The sequence below is a fragment of the Myxocyprinus asiaticus genome, chromosome 33, assembly GCF_019703515.2.
Source record: "Myxocyprinus asiaticus isolate MX2 ecotype Aquarium Trade chromosome 33, UBuf_Myxa_2, whole genome shotgun sequence".
Classification (NCBI taxonomy): domain Eukaryota; kingdom Metazoa; phylum Chordata; class Actinopteri; order Cypriniformes; family Catostomidae; genus Myxocyprinus; species Myxocyprinus asiaticus.
Genome location: NC_059376.1, coordinates 43914251 through 43940820, shown reverse-complemented (window position 1 = coordinate 43940820; position 26570 = coordinate 43914251). Strand labels below are relative to the sequence as shown.

The 26570-nt window shown below is 38.7% G+C and overlaps 1 protein-coding gene across 1 annotated transcript; it reads left to right on the top strand.

Annotated features, from left to right (window-relative positions):
• The first annotated feature begins 1027 nt into the window (after positions 1-1027).
• LOC127423861 (sorting nexin-2-like) lies at positions 1028-25396 on the top strand. Its single transcript, XM_051668521.1, has 15 exons — positions 1028-1203; positions 4104-4221; positions 4364-4509; positions 4726-4795; positions 7495-7538; positions 7638-7779; positions 7947-8025; positions 10442-10517; positions 12767-12880; positions 16180-16273; positions 18173-18378; positions 21332-21475; positions 22338-22418; positions 22504-22575; positions 24762-25396. The coding sequence occupies exons 1-15, from the start codon at positions 1096-1098 to the stop codon at positions 24810-24812; spliced, it is 1545 nt and encodes a 514-aa protein (XP_051524481.1). The 5' UTR covers positions 1028-1095; the 3' UTR covers positions 24813-25396.
• Positions 25397-26570: the final 1174 nt, after the last annotated feature.

Below are 26570 nucleotides of genomic sequence, written 5' to 3'. Positions count from 1 at the left end.
CAGTCAGTTTTCCTCTGACGACACACCTGATGTTCAGTTTCTAGACTGAAGTTCTGCAGAACCTCTGAGCTGATGGATCCAGCCTTGTGTGTTTGAGTCTGTTTGAATTTATTCATTCATTCACTTTTTTAGTTCATACACAAAATTACAGTATCAACTAAAATGTAAATTATTGAAAGAATGAATAAATAAATGACCCCCCAAATATAATACACAAATATTTCTATAAACACTTCTAACAGTCAACACTAAAGATTTCAGTCACACTTGAACTGAGTCGGTGGCCGTGTTTCAAAAACTAGCAAGCTGCCTACCTCGGCATCATAGTAACATGCTTATGATGCGCAAAATTTTGCACATGCCTGTAGATCCCAAATATGTAGCATGTTTTTATTATGTAAGCATTAGTGCTGTCAATCGATTAATATTTGATTACATAATATGCCATTTAATTAATCAAATTAATTGTAATTAATCACATAGATAAAACTTTGCTGAAAAAGACCCTCAAATAACAATACTATATAATGATTAAATAGTTATAGTTATATTTAAACAATTGTAAATTTTATGTATATTATAAATCGAATAATTCTGAAAATTAAAATGCATTACACTATGTACAGCATAGTGTACACTGGCAGGTGAGTAAAGCATTGATAAGACAATATCATAATAAGTGGCTTTAGAATGCAATATGTTGTTTATTTCCATTTAATTGAACAAGACTATCATCGGAACAACTTGGAGTAGAATCTGAGTTGACATCTTGTAATCACAGTAATTCTGACATGATATGAACTCATAATTTCTGACAAATAAAAGACTTTTGTTGTGTCCAAGGTGCTCAGCTGCACTCGCCTATGATGGCTAAAAATGGTGCACTCAAATGTGATGCCCAAAATGCTGTCTACCTAGGCAGCTCACTAGGTTTTGAGCCGCAGCCCGTTTCTGCAGCGTTTTTATGCGCGTCCTGCGCAGTGACGGCGGAGAATGAGCCGCATGAAGCACTTCTGTCATGAGATCAGTCACATGACTCACTCGATCACACGCTGATTGTCAGTCTGTGAGTTTTTTGGTCTGTTATTGTTGAAGATGGAGGAGGACAGAGAATCTCCACCGCTGCAAGATGCTGCTCAGACGGGCTTCACAGAGCTGGAGGATGATGAGGATCTATTCATCAGCACCGTGAGCGAGATGCAGGTGAGATAATTCGTTTTCAAGTGCATAGAATGACTCAAACGTGATGTGGTGATTTACATGAACTTCTGCTCATAAGGTTTCTTTATATTTTCATGTTCATGTTTAGTGAAACATCATCTATGCCTGTTTATCTTTTTCTGACATATTTCATTGAATTCCATGAGCGAGTAGAGGGCTGAACGCGCATGCGCAGCTCGGGCGCCCCGCTGAACATCAACACTGCGTCACAAGAGCGCAGACACTCAATGTTCACGCTGTCACGTCGACAGATCTTTATCATGTGCAAATTTAAAAACAGCATGTATTTAAAGTCATGTTTTAGCAGCCTGTTTTAATGCAAAAATACTTTGCTGACAGCGATCACATGAATATTATTTTTTATTAAGATTCACTAGAGTAGAAATTAATGTGAAAATATGACTTTTGTTGTACATCTGGCTGAAGCTCACAGTAATGCATTGACAGATGTGGTCATGTGATCTTTAGTTAATTTAAACCTGATCAGCAGATTTTAAACAGAGACGGACAACAGGAAGACCTTTAACTGTCCTGTTCACTCTTCCTGTGTTTCTGGTCATGAGCTTCTCTTGTGAGTGAAACACGTTTATGACAGAAGAATCAGTTGTCTGTTCACCTGCTGCCTCTGTGTGTATGTGTGTAAAACTTTAACTTAAATGACTTCATTATCTGCTGAAGTTTGTCATGGAAGGACAAGTTAAGCTCAGTCGACAGCATTCGGGGCATAATGTTGACTACCACAAAAATTAATAAATAAAAAAAGCACAAATGTGTGTTTCAGTGAGACACTTACAATGAAAGTCAATGGGGTCAATCTGTAAACATTAAAATACTCACTGTTTCAAAAGTATAGACACAAGACATAAACAATATGTGTATTAACATGATTTTACTGTGATTAAATCACTAACTAAATGCATCTGTGTAACGTTATAGAAAATTTTACAACTTAGTTGCCATGACAACGTAACATTGTAAATCTGGTAAACGATGATTTAAACAACTTTACAGCTGAAATAATACACTAGTTTTAACAGAAGAATGAATGAAAGTGCTTTTATAAAATTATAAGCTTCACATTTCTGTCTTTAAACCAGGGACTAAAAATGAAATGTTTTTCATTTCGGGTTTGTTCTGAGCAAAAGCTGTATTTTTTCGTTCCGGGTCAGAAGTGTTTCCTGTGTGGTGGATTGATCAGCATAGAAATCATAACAAGCATACAGTTAATTAACAGTTAAGTATAATTTTATTTACAGATCTGCTTCTGAGTCAAAACCCCACAGCATCAAATCTATATTAATGCATCATATCTAACAATAATTCAGTGAAGAAACAACTGAGAAATTTTATTTTTTCACTGTATCTGGATTAGTCGTGCATGTACAGTATATGTAGTAATTATACATAGTTGTTAAAAAGATCTTCATCCACAACGGGCAATTATAGGAATATCCAGGGGTCAATACAAGTTCAGCTCAATCGACAGCATTTGTGTCATAATGTTGATTTCCACAAAAATTATTTTTGACTCGTCCCTCCTTTTCTTTAAAAAAAAAGCACAAATGTGTGTTCCAGTGAGACACTTACAATGGAAGTCAATGGGGTCAATTTTTGGAGGGTTTAAAGACAGAAATGTGAAGATTATAATTTTATAAAAGCACTTACATTAATTCTCCTGTTAAAACTTGTGTGTTATTTGAGCTGTAAAGTTGTTTAAATCATTGTTTTTACTGGTGTGTTACGTCGTCATCGCAACCAAGTAGTAAAATTGTCTATATCTTTCCACAGATGTGGTTAGTAAGTGATTTAATCACAGTAAAATCATGTTAACACACATATTGTTTATGTCTTGTGTCTATACTTTTGAAACAGTGAGTATTTTAATGTTTACAGATTGACCCCATTGACTTCCATTGTAAGTGTCTCACTGGAACACACATTTGTGCTTTTTTTAAAGAAAAGGAGGGATGAGTCGAAATGATGTGGTAATCAACATTATGCCACAAATACTGATGATTGAGATTAACTTGTAATATTCCTTCAACTTCTCTGTTGGCTGCATATTAAATATAATACAAGTCTCTTGAGAGATTTCATTGTGAAAGACCAATATCATTCACTGAAGAAAATATTATATTCCAGAAAGTTTTATTTATTTATTTCTATCTGTGTGTATTCGTTTTTCTAGTGTAAATGAAAGGTAAAAGTTGGATGTGACCTCAGAGCAAAATATCATTATTAAAACTCACCTGTTTATTCCAGAATCTGTCACACATACAGCCGTTTCCAGAAAATTACCGGCAAATTTCAGGTTAGAGGTCGTGTGTGAACACGACCTTTTTGAAAACACTGGTAAATTTTGCTCTGGCAATTTCCCCTAACGAGAAGTTGTATCATTACCTATACATTTCCATACTGATGGTATGTGTGAACAGCACATGTGGAGTATTGAACAGTAGACGCCCAACGCTTTTCCTGTCATTTACCTGTTTGCAGGTGTGAACGGGGCTAGAATGTCGAAGGTGCAGAACTGGAAACAGCTTTACTCATGTTTCCTATCTGGGATGTTTTATCACATTTGTTAAGTAAAATGACCTCATTAACTGTGCAGAATAAAATGTTCTCAGGTTGTTGTGGAAAAGTTTTAAATTAAACTGCACAAAGAAACCCAATTATTGTCTGTCCGATTAATTACTGTGATCTGTTTGTGGTGAATAGAGGATAGTGTGTTATAAACTGTAGGTTTATTCGTTTAGTTTGCCTTGAATGTGCCTCCTGTACAGTGGTTATTTGCTGGCACAGAATAAACTGACATTTAAGTTTATGCCTAAAACTGAGAGAATAAAGAGTAATGTTTGTTTTCTCTATTTTGCTCTGAAAAGGCCAGTCCAACATCTCCAGAACCTGCTCACCTGCCAGCAGAAGACATCAGCAGCAGCTCTAATGGACCCAAACACGAGGAGATCTTATTAGATGACGATCAGGACGACCTGTTTGCTGGTGTGTCATTTAAAGAAACGGTTAATAACGAGTAGCAACCACTGAGCAACCAGATCCTTTGTAGAAGAACGTTCATGTCAGTGTATTGATCTGAAACACTCTGGTGTAGTTAAAAGTGTTTTTATTTCTTACATTTGTGCAGAAGCCACAGAAGAAGTGTCACTGGACAGTCCAGAGCACCAGCCAATCCTGTCAGACGGCCCATCGCCTGCCATCACTCCAGTCACACCCACCATCATGATCAACCCGAGAGTGGACTCGGGCATATTCGATCGATTGCCGGATGAGGTGAAGGGCGTTCCCTGACAAACTAGCCTTTTAAACGTAATTGTTGCTTAAAAACTGTTATTACATTACAGTTACAATGTAATTACAGTGTAACTAATACGCAATAGTGTTTTATCCATATATCTGGGACATGGCTGTTGGATTTCTCACAGAAGCAGATTTGTTTAGAATCATTTACTGCAATTCCAATAACTCGCTGACAATTATACTCTGTAGGATGAAGATGATGAAGAAAACAGGGACACATTTGACATCCAGATATCAGTGTCTGACCCTGAGAAAGTTGGTAAGAATCAGATGCTGTTACAGTCAATAATCAGAATATTTCATCTGAACTTCTGTAGTAAACGAAGCTGCTCTACGTCATGAGACGAGTGTTTGTTGGTTCTCTTGGTGTCGGTCGTAAAATCAATAGATCCTTTCAAATGTTATCAGATGGAGGATTTGGTTTGCGCTTCCATGAGGAACGTTTTGTTTCATTTTTAACTGCAACACTATGAAATAAATACATTTAGGAGCTTTGTAAGAGCACACAGTGTTGTTTTACATTCATAACATCTTCATAATCACTGTTAGAAAAAAGTAATCATTAAACGGTTTTACAATCAATATCAGCAGCACTTTGTCTGACTCTGTGCAAATCCATTTTTACTGCAGAAAAGTTTCCGAAAGCTTTTAGGGAGCGTTCCTGTTTAGTAGGAATGTTTTATTTTGAATCGTTTTGCCCCAAAATATTGACATTATCAACATTCCAGTGACTGTGAAAAGCAGCAGATGAGTTAAACACTATTAGAAATGATCAGTTGTATTTCATATTAACTCACAGTGTTGGGGAAGATGCACGTTTTTAAACCGTTTTTTTCCTTCAGTTTTGTTTGATCTGTGTTCATCTTCATCACATGTGGCTGTTTGTTTAGTCCGACTGCAGAAATCACAACCACATTCAACACGACTCACAATTTAACTCCGATTTAGGATTCAGTGAGTGTTTGTTGCAGTGTCAGAAATGAACTTTTCCATTAAGGGGGAATATTTGCCCCCTGGATTTGATTTTTGGGGGCATTTGTTTACCTCTATGAGGGCATACTGTATGTTTTCTATTTGTATAAATAAATTATGTCAAATGCTTCAATTTAACCAGTTTACACTATTTACATAAATTCTTTATCTGTGTAATTATATCTTATGTTTTATGCAATTATATGTATATCTTGGTCTAGAATAGTATATGAAGAAATTTATCAGATTTCATTCTGAGTTTTGGGGACATTTTTGTCACTTTTGGAAGCATTTGTTTCCCCGGAGCACCTGTTAATTTCTGACTCCAGGTTTGTTGTGATTTAAGATTCAGTGTGTGTTTGTTTTTCTTTATATTTTTGAGGCTCCTGTCCATCTCCTGTTGACCTTTAACCTCCTGAGACCCGAGCGTGACTGCTGTGTGCATTTTTCATTTCCATTTTTGATTTGTAACTAGTAGCTCCTAATAAACTTGCCAAAATAATTCTAGAGCAAATAGTTTTCCTAAAAATGTATGTCCACATATGTGGACAGCGGGACTAAGTTATTAAATTTTAAATAAAACCAAGCTATAGAAAGTCAGATTTGTTTTCATCAAATAGTTTATTATGTGTCCAGGAGTGTTGATTATTCATGTTTTACAGACATTACAGCTGATTTTCTATAAAGCTGAATAATTAATTCAGATTTAAAGTAATGTCCAGCATCATCCAATCACTGTCAATCATGTTAAAATAAAATGATACATTATAAATTCTGAATCTATGTACTGATTATCATTGTCACATGTCTGTCAAACATGTTGAGTGATCCAAACATCATCTGCAGCCTGAAACTGAACTTTTGATCAGATTTTAGGAGTGAATGCACTTAACTGCATACAGAGCTATAGGATGCTCCCTTGCTCCCTATTTAGTGAATGACTTAACCTCCAGTGTGCTGTCTGTCTGCACTGGTCTTTGCATGAATACATTTATTCTCAATGTGATAATGCACAGTAAATATATAGGAATTTACGAATGTTTTTTTTTTTTTAATTCCCTTTTCTCCCCAATTTGGAATGCCCAATTCCCACTACTTAGTAGGTCATCGTGGTGGTGCAGTTACTCACCTCAATCCGGGTGGTGGAGGACGAATCTCAGTTGCCTCCGCGTCTGAGACCGTCAATCCGCGCATCTTATCACGTGACTCGTTGTGCATGACACCGCGGAGACTCGCAGCATGTGGAGGCTCATGCTACTCTCCACGATCCACACACAACTTACCACACGCCCCATTGAGAGCGAGAACCATTAATCACGACCACGAGGAGGTTACCCCATGTGACTCTACCCTCCCTAGCAACCGGGCCAATTTGGTTGCTTAGGAGACCTGGCTGGATGCATTTACTAATGTTAATGAATAGAACCGTATTGTACAGTGATAAAAAAATTAAATATAACAACATTTATATTAAAATGAAGTGAAATGACTCACAGATGTGTTCATGTTGAACACGTTTTTTCAACTTTTGAGGGAATAAAGTCCCATTTTCCACATATGTGGACATCACAGTGCGCTGACGCGTGAAAAATGAATGGATTATTTAAAGTAGCATATCAAACGAAACTAGAGACTCTACTCTTTACAACCAAACAGGTTTCAATAAAAAAACATAACGAGGATTCTTAACAGAGGCACTTTTGTTGGCGCTGCGCCCGTAGGAGTGCTTCACGGAAATCCACGTCATGCTGTTGTGTCACATGACTCAGTACGCCAGAAGTTTAACCCGTACATGACAGTGTAGAGTCTTGTGAACAATATTCAGTCAGTTTAAATTCATTTAAATTATGCATTGCATATAGCGAAGCCAAAATACAACATCCACACATGTTGACGCGGTTTCACACGAGGTTAATACATGAAAATAAAAAAAAATGTCCAACTCCAAACTCATCTGTGTATTTATTATTTGTTTGTTATGTTTAGGTGATGGCATGAATGCGTACATGGTCTATAAAGTGACGACCAAGGTGAGAAAACTTCTGTAAATTGCTTATAAATGCCATTAAATTTACAGCTGTTCACATTAGGGCACGTGTCACTGGTATATTCATTGTGTGACTCTACAGAGCAGCCACTCCATCTTCAGCAGAGATGAGTTCTCAGTCAAGAGGAGATTCAGTGATTTTCTGGGTTTACACAGTAAATTAGCCTCAAAGTACATGCACGTCGGATACATTGTTCCCCCTGCGCCAGAGAAAAGCATTGTGGGTAAGATTTTTTGCATGAAAATGTTCTGTCCTGAAATAAATGTTTTGCAGAAATCAGATGTGTCGGTGTCAGATATAGCTGTCTCTGTGAGCATGTTTTGGCTCATGTGTGAGTATTGTGTTTATACTCTTGTGTGTATATATTCATGTCTGTTTCGTCTCTTTCAGGAATGACGAAGGTCAAAGTTGGAAAAGAGGATTTGTCATCTGTAGAGTTTGTAGAGAAAAGAAGATCTGCTTTGGAAAGGTATTCAAAAGAACAAATCCAATGAGTTTACACCTGAAGTGAAAGGAATGTTTCCGGTTTAATTGGATTGTGCAAATCTAACCATTTTCATAATCGACTAGTCAGTTGGTTGTTTAAACGACTTGTCGAATTGTTGGTGTTAAGGATAAAAATGTATGATTAGGCTCCGTTATGTTCAGGTATATACTATTAATTATACTATTAATTTAAAGAAATGTGTCTCCCATTAAAACCATCACCACTAATAATAGGAATGTTAGTAGTCGACCCACTAATCGACTAGTCAGTCATTAGTCGACCACCCTGGCACATTACCAGGTTTAATACAAGTTCAGCTGTATGTTCTGCGTTTGTGACGTGCTGTCAGTTACCATAGAATATAATTTCAACTCGTGCCAAAAGATGGGTTGACTGTTAACAAAAAAATCTGTTTTAAACAGCTGAAACATTTTCTACGCACAACTCACCACACGCCCCACCGAGAACAAACCACATTATAGCAACCACGAGGAGGTTACCCCATGTGACTCTGGGCCAATTTGGTTGCTTAGGAGACCTGGCTGGCGTCACTCAGCACACCCTGGGATTCGAACTAGCGAACTAGCGAACTCCAGGGGTGGTAGCCAGCGTATTTTTTTTTTACCACTGAGCTACCCAGGCCCCAGCCCATAAGGGTTTCTAACCTCTCCTGCATATCTCTTTTCTATTTTTGTATTGTTGCTTTGTTTTTTTATTGTTAAGATGCCAATAAATAAGTAAACATTACAACGCTTTAAATCACAATACACTAAATTTAAGGGAAAAAAGAACACTTAATCATGCTGTGCATGCCAAGAAACCTCCAAAAGATGCATGCATTAAAAATATTAATAAACTCCTGCCACTTTCTCCACTCTGAAGCGATCACCTCTGGAAGCATTCACGCATGAAATGCCTCGAACACTACCGTGAATTCGCAGTTTCTCCTTCTTCAAAATGTGAATTGAAGCCAGCGGGCCGGTAACCAAGGTAGTATGGGGTAGGGAACAGGGTTTTGTTAGGGAAACAACTCTTCTTTAAACCTGGCTTCAGAGCAGCTAATGCAGTACTTACATGAAGGACTCTTGATGGGGCGGAGTTAAAACTGATGAGCACTTACATACATCATCAGAGTCAGTCATATCACCGGAAGAACAAGTTATGACATTTTGATTAAAGATTACAAGGCCGGGGCCTGGGTATCTCAGCGAGTATTGACGCTGATTATCACACCTGGAGTCATGAGTTTGAATCCAGGGTGTGCTGAGTGACTCCAGCCAGGTCTCCTAAGCAACCAAATTGGCCCGGTTGCTAGGGAGGGTAGAGTCACATGGGGTAACCTCCTCGTGGTCACGATTAGTGGTTCTCGCTCTCAATGGGGCGTGTGGTAAATTGTGTGTGGATTGCGGAGAGTAGCATGAGCCTCCACATGCTGTGAGTCTCCGCGATGTCATGCACAATGAGTCACGTGATAAGATGCGCGGATTGACCGTCTCAGAAGCGGAGGCAACTGAGACTTGTCCTCCGCCACCCGGATTGAGGTGAGTAACTGCGCCACCATGAGGACCAACTAAGTAGTGGGAATTGTGCATTCCAAATTGGGAGAAAAGGGAAAAAAATGATAAAATAATCAAAACTGCATGGATGAATCGTTCACAATAAGACCAGTACATGCATTAATAAAATAAATAGGGTCCATTTTTGATTCCATGTCAACTTTAAAAACAGTATCTACCCTGACTAAGATTCATAGAGCTTGACTTGGATTTAACCTCAGATATTCCTTTAAATGGCATTGCTCACCTCTGTGTTATTTCAGTTTAGTCTTAATGTAACACTGTGTGAATATCTGTCGTTCTTTAAAGGACATTTTCATAGAAAGAACAGCGTTCTGTTCTGTCTCTCCTCTCTGTTGGGCTGAATGTTGTTTTTATTTATTAAACATGAAATGAGCTGGTGTGTAAAGATCACTCGTGTTCTGGTCTTTTGTGGTTAAAAGGTTAAACAACAAATATTAAATAAATGATGATGGTTGAGCTCAGGAGAGAGAGCTGCTGTCAGCGCCGCTGGTTTTCTCCACAGCGTTAGCGCCGATCTCTGGTTTGACACGTCTGCCGTTCTGTACGCCGCTGTACTGCTGGTTTTGCACAAACTGATGAATCGAATAAAAATTAAAGTTAAGTGAGGCCCTGGCATTTCTGTGCCCTTTTTATCAGCACATTGACTGACGTGAAGGTCAACGGTTTGGACGTGTTTCCTGCCATCAGCGTTCAGACTTCATCTGTTAAAGAACTGAATCCTGAAGACTGTGGCTCTTAACAGACACGCAGAGATCATTAATGCACGCTGAAAACACTTTAGATTCATCTGTTTAATGACTCGTGTTTGTGTGTCACAGGTATCTGATGCGGACGGTCAAACATCCTGCGCTGCTCAAAGACCCGGATGTTTTACAGTTTCTGGAGAGTTCAGAGGTAAAATCACAGTGATTTACAGTGAAATGAGTTACTGTAAAACACTTTAAAGTTGTGCTTTTCAACTGGTTTTGCCTGTCAATTTAACTTGTTTTTAACAAGTTATTTGTTGTTTGTTGACATTTTTTGTAGTTAGAACAATAAAGTAGCATTTTTTACCTCTTTGTACATAATAAAACATAATTCCTGAGTAAAACTGTGATCTGATGGCACACATGAGGTGAATTAGTGGCAAAGTATCAGTATTAGTATTGGCCTATTGTTTTATTTGTGTTAAAGGAATATTCCGGGTTCAGTACAAGTTAAGATCAATCAACAGCATTTGTATCATAATGTTGATTACCACAAAATTAATTTCGACTACACAAATGTGTGTTCCAGTGAGACACTTACAATGGAAGTCAATGGGGTCAATTTTTGGAGGGTTTAAAGGCAGAAATGTGAAGTTTATAATTCACTGATTCTTGAGATAAGTTCAATCTAAAGGAAATGTGTATACGCAGGGCATTTTTTACTTATATTTTAAAATAATTTCATTATAATATTTTTAAATGCATGCTCAGTATTGGAAGCACATGTAAGTTAACCTGTCCTCAGCAAGAGGTCACAATGTTAAACTGCCAAACAAAGTGTTTAAAAATGCAACAAATTCATAAATATAAATATTAAATGAAAGGTAGGGATCTGTAAGCTATCAAACAATACATTAAGAAAACTTTAAATGATATTTTCCATAAAAAACTGCCTATCAAAGTTGTGTCCTCACTTTGCATCAACTCCGTCAGATTTTTGTGTTATCCTGAATAAATCAGAAAATGTCCTGATCAGCTTGAACTCCGAGTACCCCTTTCACACTTCCTGCTCATGGTGGATGCAACAGTAGGACACGTGGGCTGGTACGTTTGATATTTTTCATATTTTAAACAAACAATGTATAAGTCTCTGCGTTCACAGCTTCAACTTGTCAACTCCGTCATTCCCATTATTATAATTTCTGTTAAAATTGTGGGATCAATTTTGGCATTATAGTTTAGTTTATAGAGGCATCTTCAACTGAGGGGGGAAAAAATGGCTCCAGTGTACAACACACGGTTAAGATGGAAAAATATAGAATTTAATTACTAAACAATATAACTAAAGACTTCACACTTGTTGGATGAATCAAATTAAAATAGCATGCTTTTTAGTGTGTCTGACGGAGTTGACACAAATGACAGTAAGATGCAAGTTATGTAGAATAAATTTTTTTTTATAAAAACCTGTTCCCTTACATCGTTCATTAGCTGAGACCTTTATTTACAAATATATCCATTCAAATTAATTTAGTATTAAAAAATAAAAACTGTGTGTTTTGTCCCTTATCTCAAGAATCAGTGAATTTGATAAAAGCACTTACATTAATTCTTCTGTTAATACTTGAGCTGTAAAGATGTTTAAATCAATGTTTTTAAGATGGGCTACTTTTCCGTGTAAGGTCGTCATGGCAACAAAGATGTAAGATTGTCTATAACTTTCCACAGATGTGGTTAGTAAGTGATTTTATCACAGTAAAATCATGTTAACACACATATTGTTTATGTCTTGTGGTAATCAATATTATGCCACTAATGCTGTCGATTGAGCTTAACTTATATTGACCTCGGAATATTCCTTTAAAATCTGTATCAGTTGGCCAAAAATGGTCATATCGTGCATCCCTAAACAAACACTATTATTCAGTGAGGTGCATTGCATTATTTGGATTTAGAATAGTTTTTCTCTGCTGTCTGCAAGCTGATCTTTAAGACATAATATTACCCTGCCTCTGTGGTTTCCTCTTATTTGATTTTGGTACAATAACAAATATCAAAGTTCCAATGAATTTCTGATTCTGTGCTCATTCATTTCCTTTTTAAATGAAATAAATGGTGACCCCCAAAATTGCTTTGGCTCAAGTCACGCCTGTGAAAGCCCCTGAAAGCTCACAGCGTCAGTGTTAACTATGTATTATTGAAGACTTGAGCAATTGAAACAGGCTAAATGGTCCGGGGGCAATTGAAAGCTATTTTTGCCTATGGCCCTCTGAGAGTTTCCCTGTGTGAGATGTATTAAATTAGAGCCTGCATTGAAATGTATAGGACTGGAGAAAATCCCGTGTGCTCGGGGTGGAGGGGCGGGGCTGCGGGGAGGAGAAACGCTCCCTGTGGGATGGGATCCGAGCCGCGGCCTGTTAACCAGTTTGTTTGCCCTTATTTGTCATTTTATCTCAGCTGCCGCGAGCGGTTAGCACACAGGCGCTGAGCGGAGCCGGCATATTGAGGATGGTAAACAAAGCGGCCGATGCTGTCAACAAAATGACAATCAAGATGAATGAATCGGATGCGGTAAGGGTGTGATTTTTACACTTGAATAATGAGATGAATTAATGAGCTGTTCGCTGCCTCCAATCCTGAGAGAGAGAGAGAGAGAGAGAGTGCAGGGGTCAAGACACGTGACACGGCTGTGGTTTGGACTCCTGTAGTGTTCCTACAGGACAGATTGCAGTTTGTGCACAAAGCGTTTATAGTTCATGCTGTCCATCACAATATTCCACACTTATCAGTCATTCATGTAGGGGACAGCGGGTCTAGTTTTTTCAAGTCAGTTTCTGTATAGACATACCTTATTGCCCAGGAAAAAAAAAAGATACAATTCAGTTAACACACATTGACAGTTTGGGGCATGTTGTCACAATCTGGAACTTCCTACTAAACCAGTATGTGAATATTGAGGGGGTGACAGGGGAACGTGTCCCCACCATCACAACCACCAAAATTAATTGTGCTCATCTCTTTAAATCTGCACCTGCATTAAACAGCCTATTATAGGCTTTTTAGCAAAATGTAAAAATTACTAAAAATATCAAAACATCATTTATAAAATTTAAAACACAGCCCTGTGACAACATGCCCTGAGCTGACTTTTACGGAGCCCCTAAGGGGACAGGGCAGGATTTTAATTTTTTCTGAAATAATTTTGTGTTCCCTCGCCAAAAATTGGCCATGGTTTTACTACAGTTACCATAATTTAACCTTAATACTTGTAGTAAAACCATAGTAACGATACAGGAAAACGAAACTATGGTAATAAAAATCATAGTTTTGTGGTTACTATGGTTTTACTACAAATACTATGGTATTCTATATTGCAGTATTTGTATTTGTAGTAAAACCAAAGTAACTACAAGAATTACCATGATTAATCTATAGTAAAACCATGGTTACTTAACTAACCTTGCCTTCTGGACGACACTTCAGAGCTCTGAGCACCAGAACCGTCAGGCACAGGAACAGTTTTTTCCCCCTTCAGACTATCCATCTCATGAACAGTTAAAACTGCCCCATTGAGCAATAATTATGTGTAATACACAGTTTAGTCTATTTATATTTATCCAACATATCCAACCACTTCTGCCATACATTCCCTTGCACTGTATATAACAGATTTTTATATATATATATATAAAGGGGCAGTGGTGGCTCAGTGGTTAAGGCTCTGGGTTACTGATCAGAAGGTTGGGGGTTCAAGCCCCAGCACTGCCAACATGCCACTGTTGGGCCCTTGAGCAAGGCCCTTGACCCTATCTGCTCCAGGGGTGCTGTATCATGGCTGACCCTGCACTCTGACCCCAGCTTAGCTGGGATATGTGAAAAAAAAAAAAAGAATTGTGCAAAACGTATAATGTGTGATAAATAAATACAATTATAATAATTAAAAATTATATATATATAGTCTTATTGTATACTTATATTCTCTATTCACTTTTTATTTTTATTCTATTTTTTTATTATTATCTCTGTCTTGTTGTATTGTTTGTGCACTGGAAGCTGCACGCTCATGTGTAAGCGTACTTGGCAATAAAGCTCATTCTGATTCTCATAGTTACTACAATATTACTAGAGTATGATGATATATGATTTCCGACAAAAACTATGGTAACTACAGTCTACAATAGTATTATAGTATTATAGTAAAACCATAATAACCACAAAATTATTATTTTTATTACTATAGTTTCGTTTTCCTGTATTATCAGATGTTAATAGCAGATGTTAATAGATGTTTAGTGCAGACTAAACAAGAATAAGCACTGGTTTCTGCCTATGGCTATTAACATCTTGAACAAATAATAGGAATACTCACTATATGTTGTGTTATATGTGGGTGAGAGAGAATGAATTGTACACAGTGGGGATATAAATTGTATCATAGATGTGTTTTTTGTAACACGAGGGTCTAAGAAGAATTTCCCAGCGATGGGACAAATAAAGTATAATCAATAATCAATCACTATATGAATATTATGGTTAAAATATGGTTAGTATAGTAAAACCATGCTATTTCTATTTCAAAAAAATATTTTGAGGAAACTAACAAACTGTTATGAGGGAATAAAATTGTTGCAAAGGCCCACACAACTATATGCCAGTGTGGTTTGATTATGTTGAATTGTTTACCCAAGAGCTAGAACCAAAAATATGATCAAAAACGATTGTAATTTAAGAGGGTTTTGAAGGTGTTTGAAACCAACATACAAAACCTCTGCTAGAGAAAACACACATTTTTGACTCCAAGGGCCCTATTTTAAGAGCGTTAAGCGCAGCGCTATGCCATAAGTCATAAGTGTAAAGTCAGTGGGCATGGCCATGAAGTTATTTGTTGGTATTTTCCTGCAAGCATGCGTTAAGTCTAGGCACAAGTGGGCTAAGGAGTTGAGTTTTTCTCTGGTTATTCCACCGTCTGCGTCCTATTATATAGTCCATTCTCTCAAACACCAGCGATATAAACAAACACAACACATTCATAAGAAGTTGGTATAGTGAATGAACTGTATGCAGTGAATTGGAAGAATAGAAAATGTACATTAACTGCATCCTTGATGAATGTCAGTATATTTCTATGACAGTGACACGCTCCTTTAATACGCATAGAAAACGTGATTCTCTTCTGAATTTGGATCAGTTAAATTATAGAGAATGTAAGTTTTATTAATCATTTTCATCACAAATCATGGCTACTATAAACAGTGATTGACAGGGACATTATTTGATGTTCTGCTATATTTCAGAGTTTGGACATGAACTTTATTACCACCTGCTGCTGGAATCTCCAAACTGCAAATGCAGGAACTGAGTTTAAACTTTGCGTTGAGTTAAGACGTGGTTTTCAAACGTCTTAGCGCAACGGCCTATTTCTCAGGAAAATAGCAAATTGCGCTTTGCGCCACTTCATTAACATACAATACACACACAGTTTGCACGCCTACGCCCACAGTAGCACAAACACTCCCACCCACACCCACTTGCGCTTTGTACTGGCACGAAAATTGCACTTAGAATTAGCGCTCTCACGAAAATTGGGTAAGATGTTACGCACAGTCGTTGCACGTAGCGCTGTTCTTTGCGCGCTCACGAAAATAGAGCCCCAAATCTCATTGTTACTGAGATAAAGCCCTTGTGACAAATTCCCAGTGTTACAACTTGCCCCGGTCTCCCCTATATATGCTTAAAAATAATGACGAGTATTTGAGACATTTTGAGAAAGATTAGCATTACAGTTTGTGTAGTGAGCATAGTATTTTAGCTTTGATTATGATGATCTACTCATTGTTTGCTTTTCTATATTCATGTGTTGGTTTATAAAGTGGTTTGAGGACAAACAGCAGCAGTTTGAGAATCTGGACGTTCAGCTGAGGAAACTTCATGCCAGTGTGGAGTCACTGGTGTGCCACAGGAAGGGTGAGATACATTTAACACAGACATAACATACGAAGGGTTGTGCTTTATTACGAATATAGTCACGGTGAACCTGTTAACACACACACTGGAGACTTGCTTTTTAACATTTATTGTGAATGAGAAACACAGTTGAAAGGAATTACAGAAACTATGAAGAACACAGTAATAATTAAAACAATATAGCCACAAGTGACTATTGTTGGGGGCCAAGAACATATAGCGAGATGACCAAAATAATCAAATTTGACAGAAAAGATCCTGTAGATGCTGTGGACAGCTATTTTGGTGTGACATTTCATCTGCTTTGAGCACAGTTGCAAAAATAGGATTTTCTTAAGTTATAGCGCCCCCCTAGCATCAAAAATGAATGAAACTCATTATGTTACCTCAGAGTGTTTTCTTGTCCATGTGTACAAATATTAAGTTTGAAAATTGCGCTCACAAGATACAGGTTAATTAATCAATATAGGCCACAGCCAAAACATATTTGCTTATATCTTTGGAATGATTTGACGCATCATAATTCTTTTGATACCATTTTGTCAGGAGGGTCTGTAGATGATGTATACCAAGTTTCGTGATAATTGAGCAAACGGCCTAGGACGAGTTCGAAAAAGTAGGTTTTTCGAACAAATCGAAATTGTAAAAAAAGTTTAATGTGGAAATGGAAATTCAAGTGACTATATCATTGTGGGGCAATGGTGGATTCAGAGAAGCTACAAATTTGTATTGTAGTCTATACGGTTCTGGAGTTAGAGCAAAAATGCGAATTAGCTAATTATACTGCCACCGTGTGGCCGAATGTCACAAAATTTGATATGCAGCTTCGAGTTGACACCCTGCTTGTGTATAGTAATTTCCATAACCCTCGGCCATTCCCAATACGAGTTATAAGGTGCTGAAATTTGATTGGCCGGCGGCGGCCATTTTTGTTAATTTGTCGATTCGATTTTGAATATGTTAGCATTTGAACCAAAGAAGATGCCTATTTAATTTGAACTTTGTTGCTCAAACGGCTGCAAAGTTATGACAGTATTTTAGTTGTAGCGCCCCCTAGTGGCAGAACTGGACGAAACTTTGCTGACGTCTTCTAAATGTCCTGTTGACTGTGCACCGAGTTTGGTTACATTTGGAGTTTGCGATGAGTAGATATTGATCAATTACTCAAATCGCGTTAAACCGAAGGAATTGTATTGTTAATATCTTCAGAACGATTTGACGTATAGGAATTCTTTTGATCAATTTTTGTCAGGAGTGTCTGTAGATGATGAATACCAAACTGCATGCCGATCGGACTAACGGTCTAGGAGGAGTTAGAAAAAGTAGGTTTTTCAAAAAATTCTAAATGGCAGAAAAAAAATTATAGATGGAAATTAAATCGGAGATTGACTCAAGGAATCAGAGGAAAAAACAATTTTGATTCTAACCCTTACGGTTGCAGAGATCAGAGCCGTAAAAAGTTTTATTATAGCGCCACCTAGGGTCAGATGGGTGTGCGTTTGGGGGGGATCATCAGTGGGGGATTTGGGATCATCCTGCCAAGTTTGGTGTCTCCACAACTTAAGGTCTCTGACGCCCGGACAGTTGTAGGGCAGATATAAAAAGAAGAAGAAAAAGAAGAAAATCAGTACAATTACAAGAGGGTTCCAGCAGCTTCGCTGCTTGGCCCCCTAATTATTTTATTAATCAAATTCATGAAGTAGTCTTTAACGTTTAAACTGCAGTGAATAGTTGTCCTCTATGTGTGCTGTGCGATGATACACACACACATAATACAACTGACCAATCAGCATCTGTTTTATAATGAATTACTAATCTGTAATTACTAATAATGAACATCTGAGGTCATGAAAAGTTCTGCAAACACTGTGTCCTGATGCTTCACACTCTAAATGGCAGAGCTGTCTGTGAACACGGCATCATTTGCGAAGAGCACCGCGATGTTGGGAAACTCGGAGGATCACACGGCGCTGTCGCGGGCGCTGTCTCAGCTCGCCGAGGTGGAGGAGAAGATCGATCAACTCCATCAAGAACAAGCGTACGCTGATTTCTACCTGTTTACTGAGCTGCTGGGAGATTACGTCAGACTTATCACTGCAGTCAAAGTGAGTGGACGTGTGCTTGAATCAATTCTAACCCTTCCTAAAACTCCCATGATCCACAGCTGTGTTTTACTTGAGTTTACTGTGTTTTGTGTTTCTTTGGTCCATCATATTAGAGCACAACAGTCAGGATTTGCAAGTAAAGCCCCATTCATTTAACCCTCGGTAACATATAAACCTTTGAAGACACATCTACCATGAGCTTTGAAATTGTAAAGTGATGATGCTTCAGTAGGAGATAGGGCTGGCGAAAAATACAAGATTGCTGTTTTGCTCTATGCACATTTCTCTACAATGCAAGTAAAGAACACATTTAGCTTTATGTGACTAAAAATGTGTGTGATTCTCCACTGGCTGGTAAATGTTGATTAGATCACTCAGCAGTGATTGAGTAGTATAGCGGTGAAGAAGTTCAGCAGTGAGATCCTTTCACAGTGTGTTGAGAGGAAAAGTTCTGTGTAATGTGTGTCCAAAGACGAGATCCACACAATCCGTCTCTCATTGAGTAATGACTTCCGGCTGCTCCGCCAGCCGATGGTCCACCCCGCCTCCTGGGAACCTGGGGAGAGACGAGGGGAGAGGGAAAGGGCGAGCGGGAGGGACACACACAGAGAGAGAGAGAGAGAGAGAGGAGACAGAAAAACTTGCTTGCCGGTCCCTGGACACGCCATCGCCTGGTCCTCAGCCACTCCTCTGCCCTCTGGTGGGTGGCAGCGAGTCCTCCGACCCCTGGCGGACGGAATGTCTCCTCCACTTCCTGGTGGATGGCAGTGGTTCCTTTGACTCCCGGCGGCCGGCAGCGACTCCTCTCTCCCCCGGCGGATGGCTGCGGCTCCTCCCCTGGCGGGCGGCAATGGCGAGGTCTCCATGACAGCGCATCCCTCCTCCCTCCCGGGTTATGGCACCAATGTAACGGGTAAGAGATGGGCATGGAGGAGGTGGGAACTGGCAGAACAGTCAACGTAAACTTTAATGACATAAACTCAACTTTAAACAACATAAAACACATAGATGCACACACACACACACACAGCAGCCGCGTGTGTCTCTCTCTCTCTCTCTCTCTTGTACTGGTGTCTCCGGCTCCCCTTTATCTCTCTCTCTCGCTGATTAGTTGACTCAGCACCGGCCGTGCACCCTCACGGCCCGGCCACGGCCGCCTCCTCGTCACAGTCCCCTGTATAATTAACCACATTAGTTAAGAGAGAATTTCTTTTATATGTAACTGTAAGCAAAATGGACATTATACATTAACTGAAATATACCAAAATGAACCAGAATCTAATTGAATCAGAACTGGAAACGAATCAAATCGGGAAATCTGTATGAATACCCAGCTCCAACAGAAGACACAAGTCACTGTGATTTCAACTTCTTTATCAAAGATGTCACTGGTACAATGGAAACATAAATAATGAAGAAAAAGAGCTCTGCATGGACCGCACACTCCCATTGCGAATGATGTTATCGATTCGCTCTCCCTACACTGTCAAACTACTTATACACTATATTGCCAAAAGTATTCGCTCACCTGCCTTTAGACGCATATGAACTTAAGTGACATCCCATTCTTAATCCATAGGGTTTAATATGACGTCGGCCCACCCTTTGCAGCTATAACAGCTTCAACTATTCTTGGAAGGCTTTCCACAAGGTTTAGGAGTGTGTTTATGGGAATTTTTGACCATTCTTCCAGAAGCGCATTTGTGAGGTCAGACACTGATGTTGGACGAGAAGGCCTGGCTCACAGTCTTCGCTCAAATTCATCCCAAAGGTACTCTATCGGGTTGAGGTCAGGACTCTGTGCAGGCCAGTCACGTTCTTCCACACCAAACTCGCTCATCCATGTCTTTATGGACCTTGCTTTGTGCACTGGTGCGCAGTCATGTTGGAACAGGAGGGGGCCATCCCCAAACTGTTCCCACAAAGTTGGGAGCATGGAATTGTCCAAAATCTCTTGGTGTGCTGAAGCATTCAGAGTTCCTTTCACTGGAACTAAGGGGCCAAGCCCAGCTCCTGAAAAACAACCCAACACCATAATCCCTCCTCCACCAAACTTCACAGTTGGCACAATGCAGTCAGACAAGTACTGTTCTCCTGGCAACCGCCAAACCCAGACTCGTCCATCAGATTGCCAGATGGAGAAGCGTGATTCGTCACTCCAGAGAACGCGTCTCCACTGCTCTAGAGTCCAGTGGCGGCGTGCTTTACACCACTGCATCCGACGCTTTGCATTGCACTTGGTGATGTATGGCTTGGATGCAGCTGCTCGGCCATGGAAACCCATTCCATGAAGCTCTCTACGCACTGTTCTTGAGCTAATCTGAAGGCCACATGAACTTTGGAGGTCTGTAGCGATTGACTCTGCAGAAAGTTGGCGACCTCTGCGCACTATGCGCCTCAGCATCCGCTGACCCCGCTCTGTCATTTTACATGGTCTACCACTTCGTGGCTGAGTTGCTGTCATTCCCAATCGCTTCCACTTTGTTATAATACCACTGACAGTTGACTGTGGAATATTTAGTAGCGAGGAAATTTCACGACTGGACTTGTTGCACAGGTGGCATCCTATCACAGTACCATGCTGGAATTCACTGAGCTCCTGAGAGCGGCCCATTCTTTCACAAATGTTTGTAGAAGCAGTCTGCATGCCTAGGTGCTTCATTTTATACACCTGTGGCCATGGAAGTGATTGGAACACCTGAATTCAATTATTTGGATGGGTGAGCGAATACTTTTGGCAATATAGTGTATATCGGAATAGTTTGCATTTGTTGTTTTTGTTTTTGATTCAATCACATGGTTCATGTTCAATTATGTCAGATAATAAATAAGAGGAAAAAACTTCCTCTGCACCACAGATGCTGAAAAAGTGTTCTCCCACTGAGTTGTGCTCTATTTTTGCAGTTCAAATAAAGCTAATCATGTTGTCACACACGTCACATGTCTCTGTCAGGGCGTGTTTGACCAGCGGATGAAAACATGGGCCAAATGGCAGGATGCTCAGGTGATGCTGCAGCGCAAGAGAGAAGCTGAAGCCAAACTACAGTACGCCAACAAACCCGACAAACTCCAACAGGCCAAAGACGAAATCAAGGAGGTGAAACACGTTCAAATGCACAGAGTGTTTAGATAAATACATACAGTAACAGATTAACAACTTGCGACAGAATTCCCAGGAAAACCGTTGTGGGGAAATAAACCTTTTGGGGGAAAAAGTTCTTGTAAATTTGAGATAATTCTCTGAAACGTTTGATCTTCTATCTCAGGTGTGTTTACAGTACATAGTGAACAGCGCTGGGGTTGATGGGAGTTAGTTAACAGGTTTCCTGTCCATCCCTTCATTCATATTTCCATTATCAGCTGCAAGAATTCAAATATAGTTCTTGATTCTTTTAAGCGCAAACATTATCAGCCTCTTTAATTTCTGCATTTTCCCCGTCACGCCCCCCACACAGGAGATTGAGGAGGTAGGACCTGCACTTTGATTTTATTTGCTGTTTTCATCATGTCTGCTCTTTTACAAACTTCATATGGCACTTAATGGTTTAATTTGTCAGTTCCATGTTTTAATTCCATGAGGGTAACAAACCTAATAATGGATCATTCTTTTTTTCATACTTATAAAACACTTACAGTAAGTGTGATTAATGAAGTATTTCACTGTTCAACAGCTAGTTACTTAAACACCTTTTTTATATTTTAATGTACATTGGCTGATGTTTTATTCGTAGTTTTTAATGCAGCATTCATTGTAGTTCACAGCCCTCATTTCATGAATCACGTTTAAATTCATCAGACCGCCCGCTGGTGTCATACTGTACATGTTCCGTGTTTTATTTACTCTTCTGGAGACAAACGCTGTCAGAAACATTCACTTTTTTCAGCTCGTTGTGTTTGACACACACACAGGAGGCTGTAAATGTGTCTGTTTCTTGTGTCTTGTGTGTGTGTGTGTTCAGTGGGAAGGTAAAGTACAGCAGGGTGAAAGAGATTTCGAGCAGATCTCAAAAAACATCCGTCGAGAGGTGAGCAGGTTTGAGGTGAGTTCTGCTGTCAGGATGTTTTTAAAAGCACAGTTGAAATGAAACTCATTTCTCTGACCCGACTGTCTTTTTCTCTTCACAGAAAGACCGAGTGAAGGATTTCAAAGTGGTCATCGTTAAATATCTGGAGTCGCTAGTTCATAGACAACAGCAGGTATCTGTTTTAATCAAGAGTGAAGAGGATACAGCATGTGCGGGATAGCACACTAACATACTAATTCTGCGCATATTAAACACACTGTATACTGCAGGAATAATACGGGAATTTTCTGTGTGCATAGAATACTTGTACGACTGACTACATTTTCCTAAATATTCAGTATACGACAGAACACTACAAATGAACTGTTTTTAACATCTCTTTTTTTTTTTACTTTGTTCAGGCTGCTAAAACCCTTACGGTACTCTAGAGTTCTGGCAAACTTGCCACTCATTATTTTCACATGCAAATGAGCTTGTGATTCGCCGCAAATGTTTGCCAGAAGCAGGGACTAAAAACGGTTCAAGGATTGAAAACGAACACATTTTTAGCAGAACGTAACTGAAAATGGGAACAAAGTGATTTTCAGTTGTTCCAGAGTGAAAATGTTATTTATTAAAGAGCACCTATTATGGTTTTTAAATGTGCCTAATTTAGTTTTAAAGGTCTCATACAATAGATTTACATGCATCCAAGGTCAAAAAACACTTTAATTTGCTCATAATTTAAATTGCAGCATTACCTTTATTTCCCAGTGTCAAAAACGACTCGTTCAATGATCCGTTCTAAACTCCTCCTTTCAGAGAGCATACTCTGCTCTGATTGGTCAGATGTCCCAGTCTGTTGTGATTGGTCTACCGCTTAGTGTAGTGTTTGAGGGCGGGTCAAAGCTGTTCGCGAGCAGCCAATGAAGACCAGAGGCGGGTTTTTTGTTACCAAATTACATAGGTTAGGACAGGATGTAAGTCTGGAATTACTAACGACTCATTTCAGGTGTTCAGAATCGATTCTTTCTTTTGGGAGTCAATAACTCCATTTGTCGTGCACTTTGATTTTTGAAACTTTGCAGACTTTTTTACATTGACAAACAGCTATATAACACACTACATGAAAGGTGATATTTGGAAAACCATAATAGGTGCTCTTTAAATGCTGGTAACCGGTTATAACTGGTTCATATTGTTCTGATAGTTTTTTAATGAAACTAAAGTTCAAAGGGTTTATCACAGTGAATGTTTAGAACTACACCCAAAATAATGAAACATGTGCTTTAATCCTGAAGGAAACTGCTGCATCACACATTTCTTTGCCTAATCGCCCGTTGTGGATGAAGATCTTTTTAATAACTATGTATAATTACTACATTTACTGTACATGCACGACTAATCCAGATACAAGGAAAACATTATTACAGGTCAAAAGAACATTTCTCAGTTGTTTCTTCACTGAATTATTGTTACATATGATGCATTAATACAGATTTGATGATGTCGGGTTTTGACTCAGAAGCAGATCTGTTATTATACTAAACTGTTAATTAACTGTATGATTGTTCTGATTTCTGTGCTGATCAATCCACCACACAGGGAAAAATAATAATTGCTTATTTTTTGCTTATTTTGGTGAAGCAAAAGTGGCTTATTTTGGGCTTGTTTTTCCAGACCAGGTCGCTTGTTTCTCTTGTGAGATCTGGCAACACTGCAATTGGTTTTTCACACACCTCTTATCATCGAGTCCTGTCACTTTAAAAAGAACGCTATTAACCGTTCTTTTATTTAGTTTTAACCGGTTACCGTTTGGAAAGGAGGCTGCAGAACTTCTGCACCGGAATGAAAAAGTACAGTTTTTGCTCAGAACGAACCGAAATGAAAAACATTGGCCAGATGTTTGCAGCTCTCCACTGGTAGAGGTGAACCTGCAGCAAACCTTTGGCAACAATGGACAGTTTTCCACAAAGCTCATCTGCATGTGAAAATAACCAGTGGCAAGTTTGCCATGAACTCTCGATTTGTGTAAGGGAAGTCACAGTTGAATTAAAAAAAACTAAATATCAAGTTAATTTCCAAGATGAAGGAACTGAATCACATGCAACATAACGAGGTCAGATGCAACAATGTAGCATTTTTGAAGCAGTGATCATCGTATAATACCCACTGTCACTTGCTATTTTTAAAGAATAGTATGCAGTATACAGTGTAGATTGCGCCATAGTAAGTTAGTATTCTAATCCAATCAGTGCATATACAGTCCTGCAGTAACTATAATAAGACTAATCATCTGTGCTAGACACTTTCTGGATGTTTCTTGTCATGTAGACGTTGTCACATTCAATTAGTGTTTCTTTTGTCTCTGTGTTTCAGCTAATAAAATATTGGGAGGCGTTCTTACCTGAAGCCAAAGCTATTGCATAATCAGATACAAACTCACCTCGACTCGGCATCTCTCTTTATTCTACATTAATTTGCACTACAGTAAACACAAAATGAATCTTTCCATACTTTGTAACTTTTTGGTGTGTAAAGATCACCGATGTGATTTATTCAGCTCTGAGATAACGCACTTCTTCTCTTTTGGGTTTTAATGCTCATTTGACATGTTTTATCCATGGAAGGAAAATATCTTTAAAATAAAATAAAGATGAATCTCTGTTTTAATGTTGGCTATGATCTGAAAGGGGAAAGCCTTCTGAAGCAGAATGTTTTCTGTTTTGATTTTTCTTGTATGTAAAGAAGGACCGCATTAGTACTCAGAATCAGTATTTAAGAGTATTTTTAATCATCAGTCGATCAGCTTTTCAGCATGCGCTCTGGACTCTGGTGCTTTGACCCCAGTGTTGCTACTTGCATTGACATATACAGTACATATGTATATTTTTTTGAAGTTTGAAAATTTCAGTTGATTCATTGTTCAGATTTTTTAATCAAGTATTTTTACTCTACTGTACATTCCTGTTCAACAATATCTGAAAGATAATAAAGGAATAAATCAAAGTGTCTGAGAAGTTTACTTCAAGTTTTTGAATGTAGTTGAAAGTGGCTTTTAATGCGACTTTTAATTTCTTTCTAAAAACTAATTTTTGTTTTCCCCTTTTTAACAAATTCAAAATAATGACAGTATTTCCTCGTTCATTGTCGTCGTCCCTTCAACTGTCACAGAAACACGAACCGACATACAAATAAATGTTATTTCAGAAATATAGGGTGACCATATTCTGGTTTTCCAAAAAGAGGACGAGGGTGAGGGGGGGATAATAGGGTTCAAAACAGTGTTACTATGAATGCAAATTTTAATACTGTGAAAAAGACGCTCTATTAGCATAACATAAATATATATAAATGAATACAAATTTCCAACATTCTTTTGAATGTCCATGTACTAAAATAAAATATTTGATGCCATGAGTGTACCTTCATTAACTATTACTGTTATTTTGAATGTCCATGGAAAATGAAGCAATGTGATAACAATTTTACTTGGTCACAAAAAGTAGTACGTTAATTTACCTGATGAACTTTCACCTTTTGCTGACCCTTTATGCTTGGCAGAGCTAATGTGTGCTTCTAAATCACTTGCACCTTTATTAGCAACTCACACATAAGTGCCAGCTTTACATGTCATACATTCTGCTTCCCACGGATCTCGACCTCGACGAAAGCATGGGAATTTTTTGTGCAAATCTTCTGTAAATTTGCACTTTCGTTTGTGCATTGTTTCCACTTAGCTGTCATTTACTGCTACTGTCAAGCAACTGTTTGATGCCGAACACAACAGCGCTTTGCGCATTCTCGGAGAGATTGACAGGCAGGAATTTGGCCAATAGTTGCTGCAAACCTCTTATAATCGACCAATTGTTGTGCGAGAAGGCGGGACTTACAAAGAGGGGTTAAAGCAATGCAAATATGCGTGCACACACAATGAAGTATTAGACCAGATGCACATCATAATGCAAATAAAGCCGAATCCCGGACATTTTCGCAAATTTAGAAATCCCAGCCGGACGCTTTTTTAAGGTCCGAAAAAGAGGACATGTCCGGGAAAAAGAGGACGTATGGTCACCCTAAGAAATATGTGTAACCAAAGTAATTTACTTAAAAGTAATTAACTGAATTCAAGGTCAGTAACTGTAATCGGATTATACATTTAATTTGTAATGTGTTACACCACTTCTT

Coding starts and splice junctions, on each gene's coding strand:
- LOC127423861 (XM_051668521.1), top strand. CDS start 1,096: ATGGAGGAGGACAGAGAATCTCCACCGCTGCAAGATGCTGCTCAGACG. Junction 1,204..4,103: donor GCACCGTGAGCGAGATGCAG/GTGAGATAATTC, acceptor TGCTCTGAAAAG/GCCAGTCCAACATCTCCAGA. Junction 12,881..16,179: donor AGATGAATGAATCGGATGCG/GTAAGGGTGTGA, acceptor TGGTTTATAAAG/TGGTTTGAGGACAAACAGCA.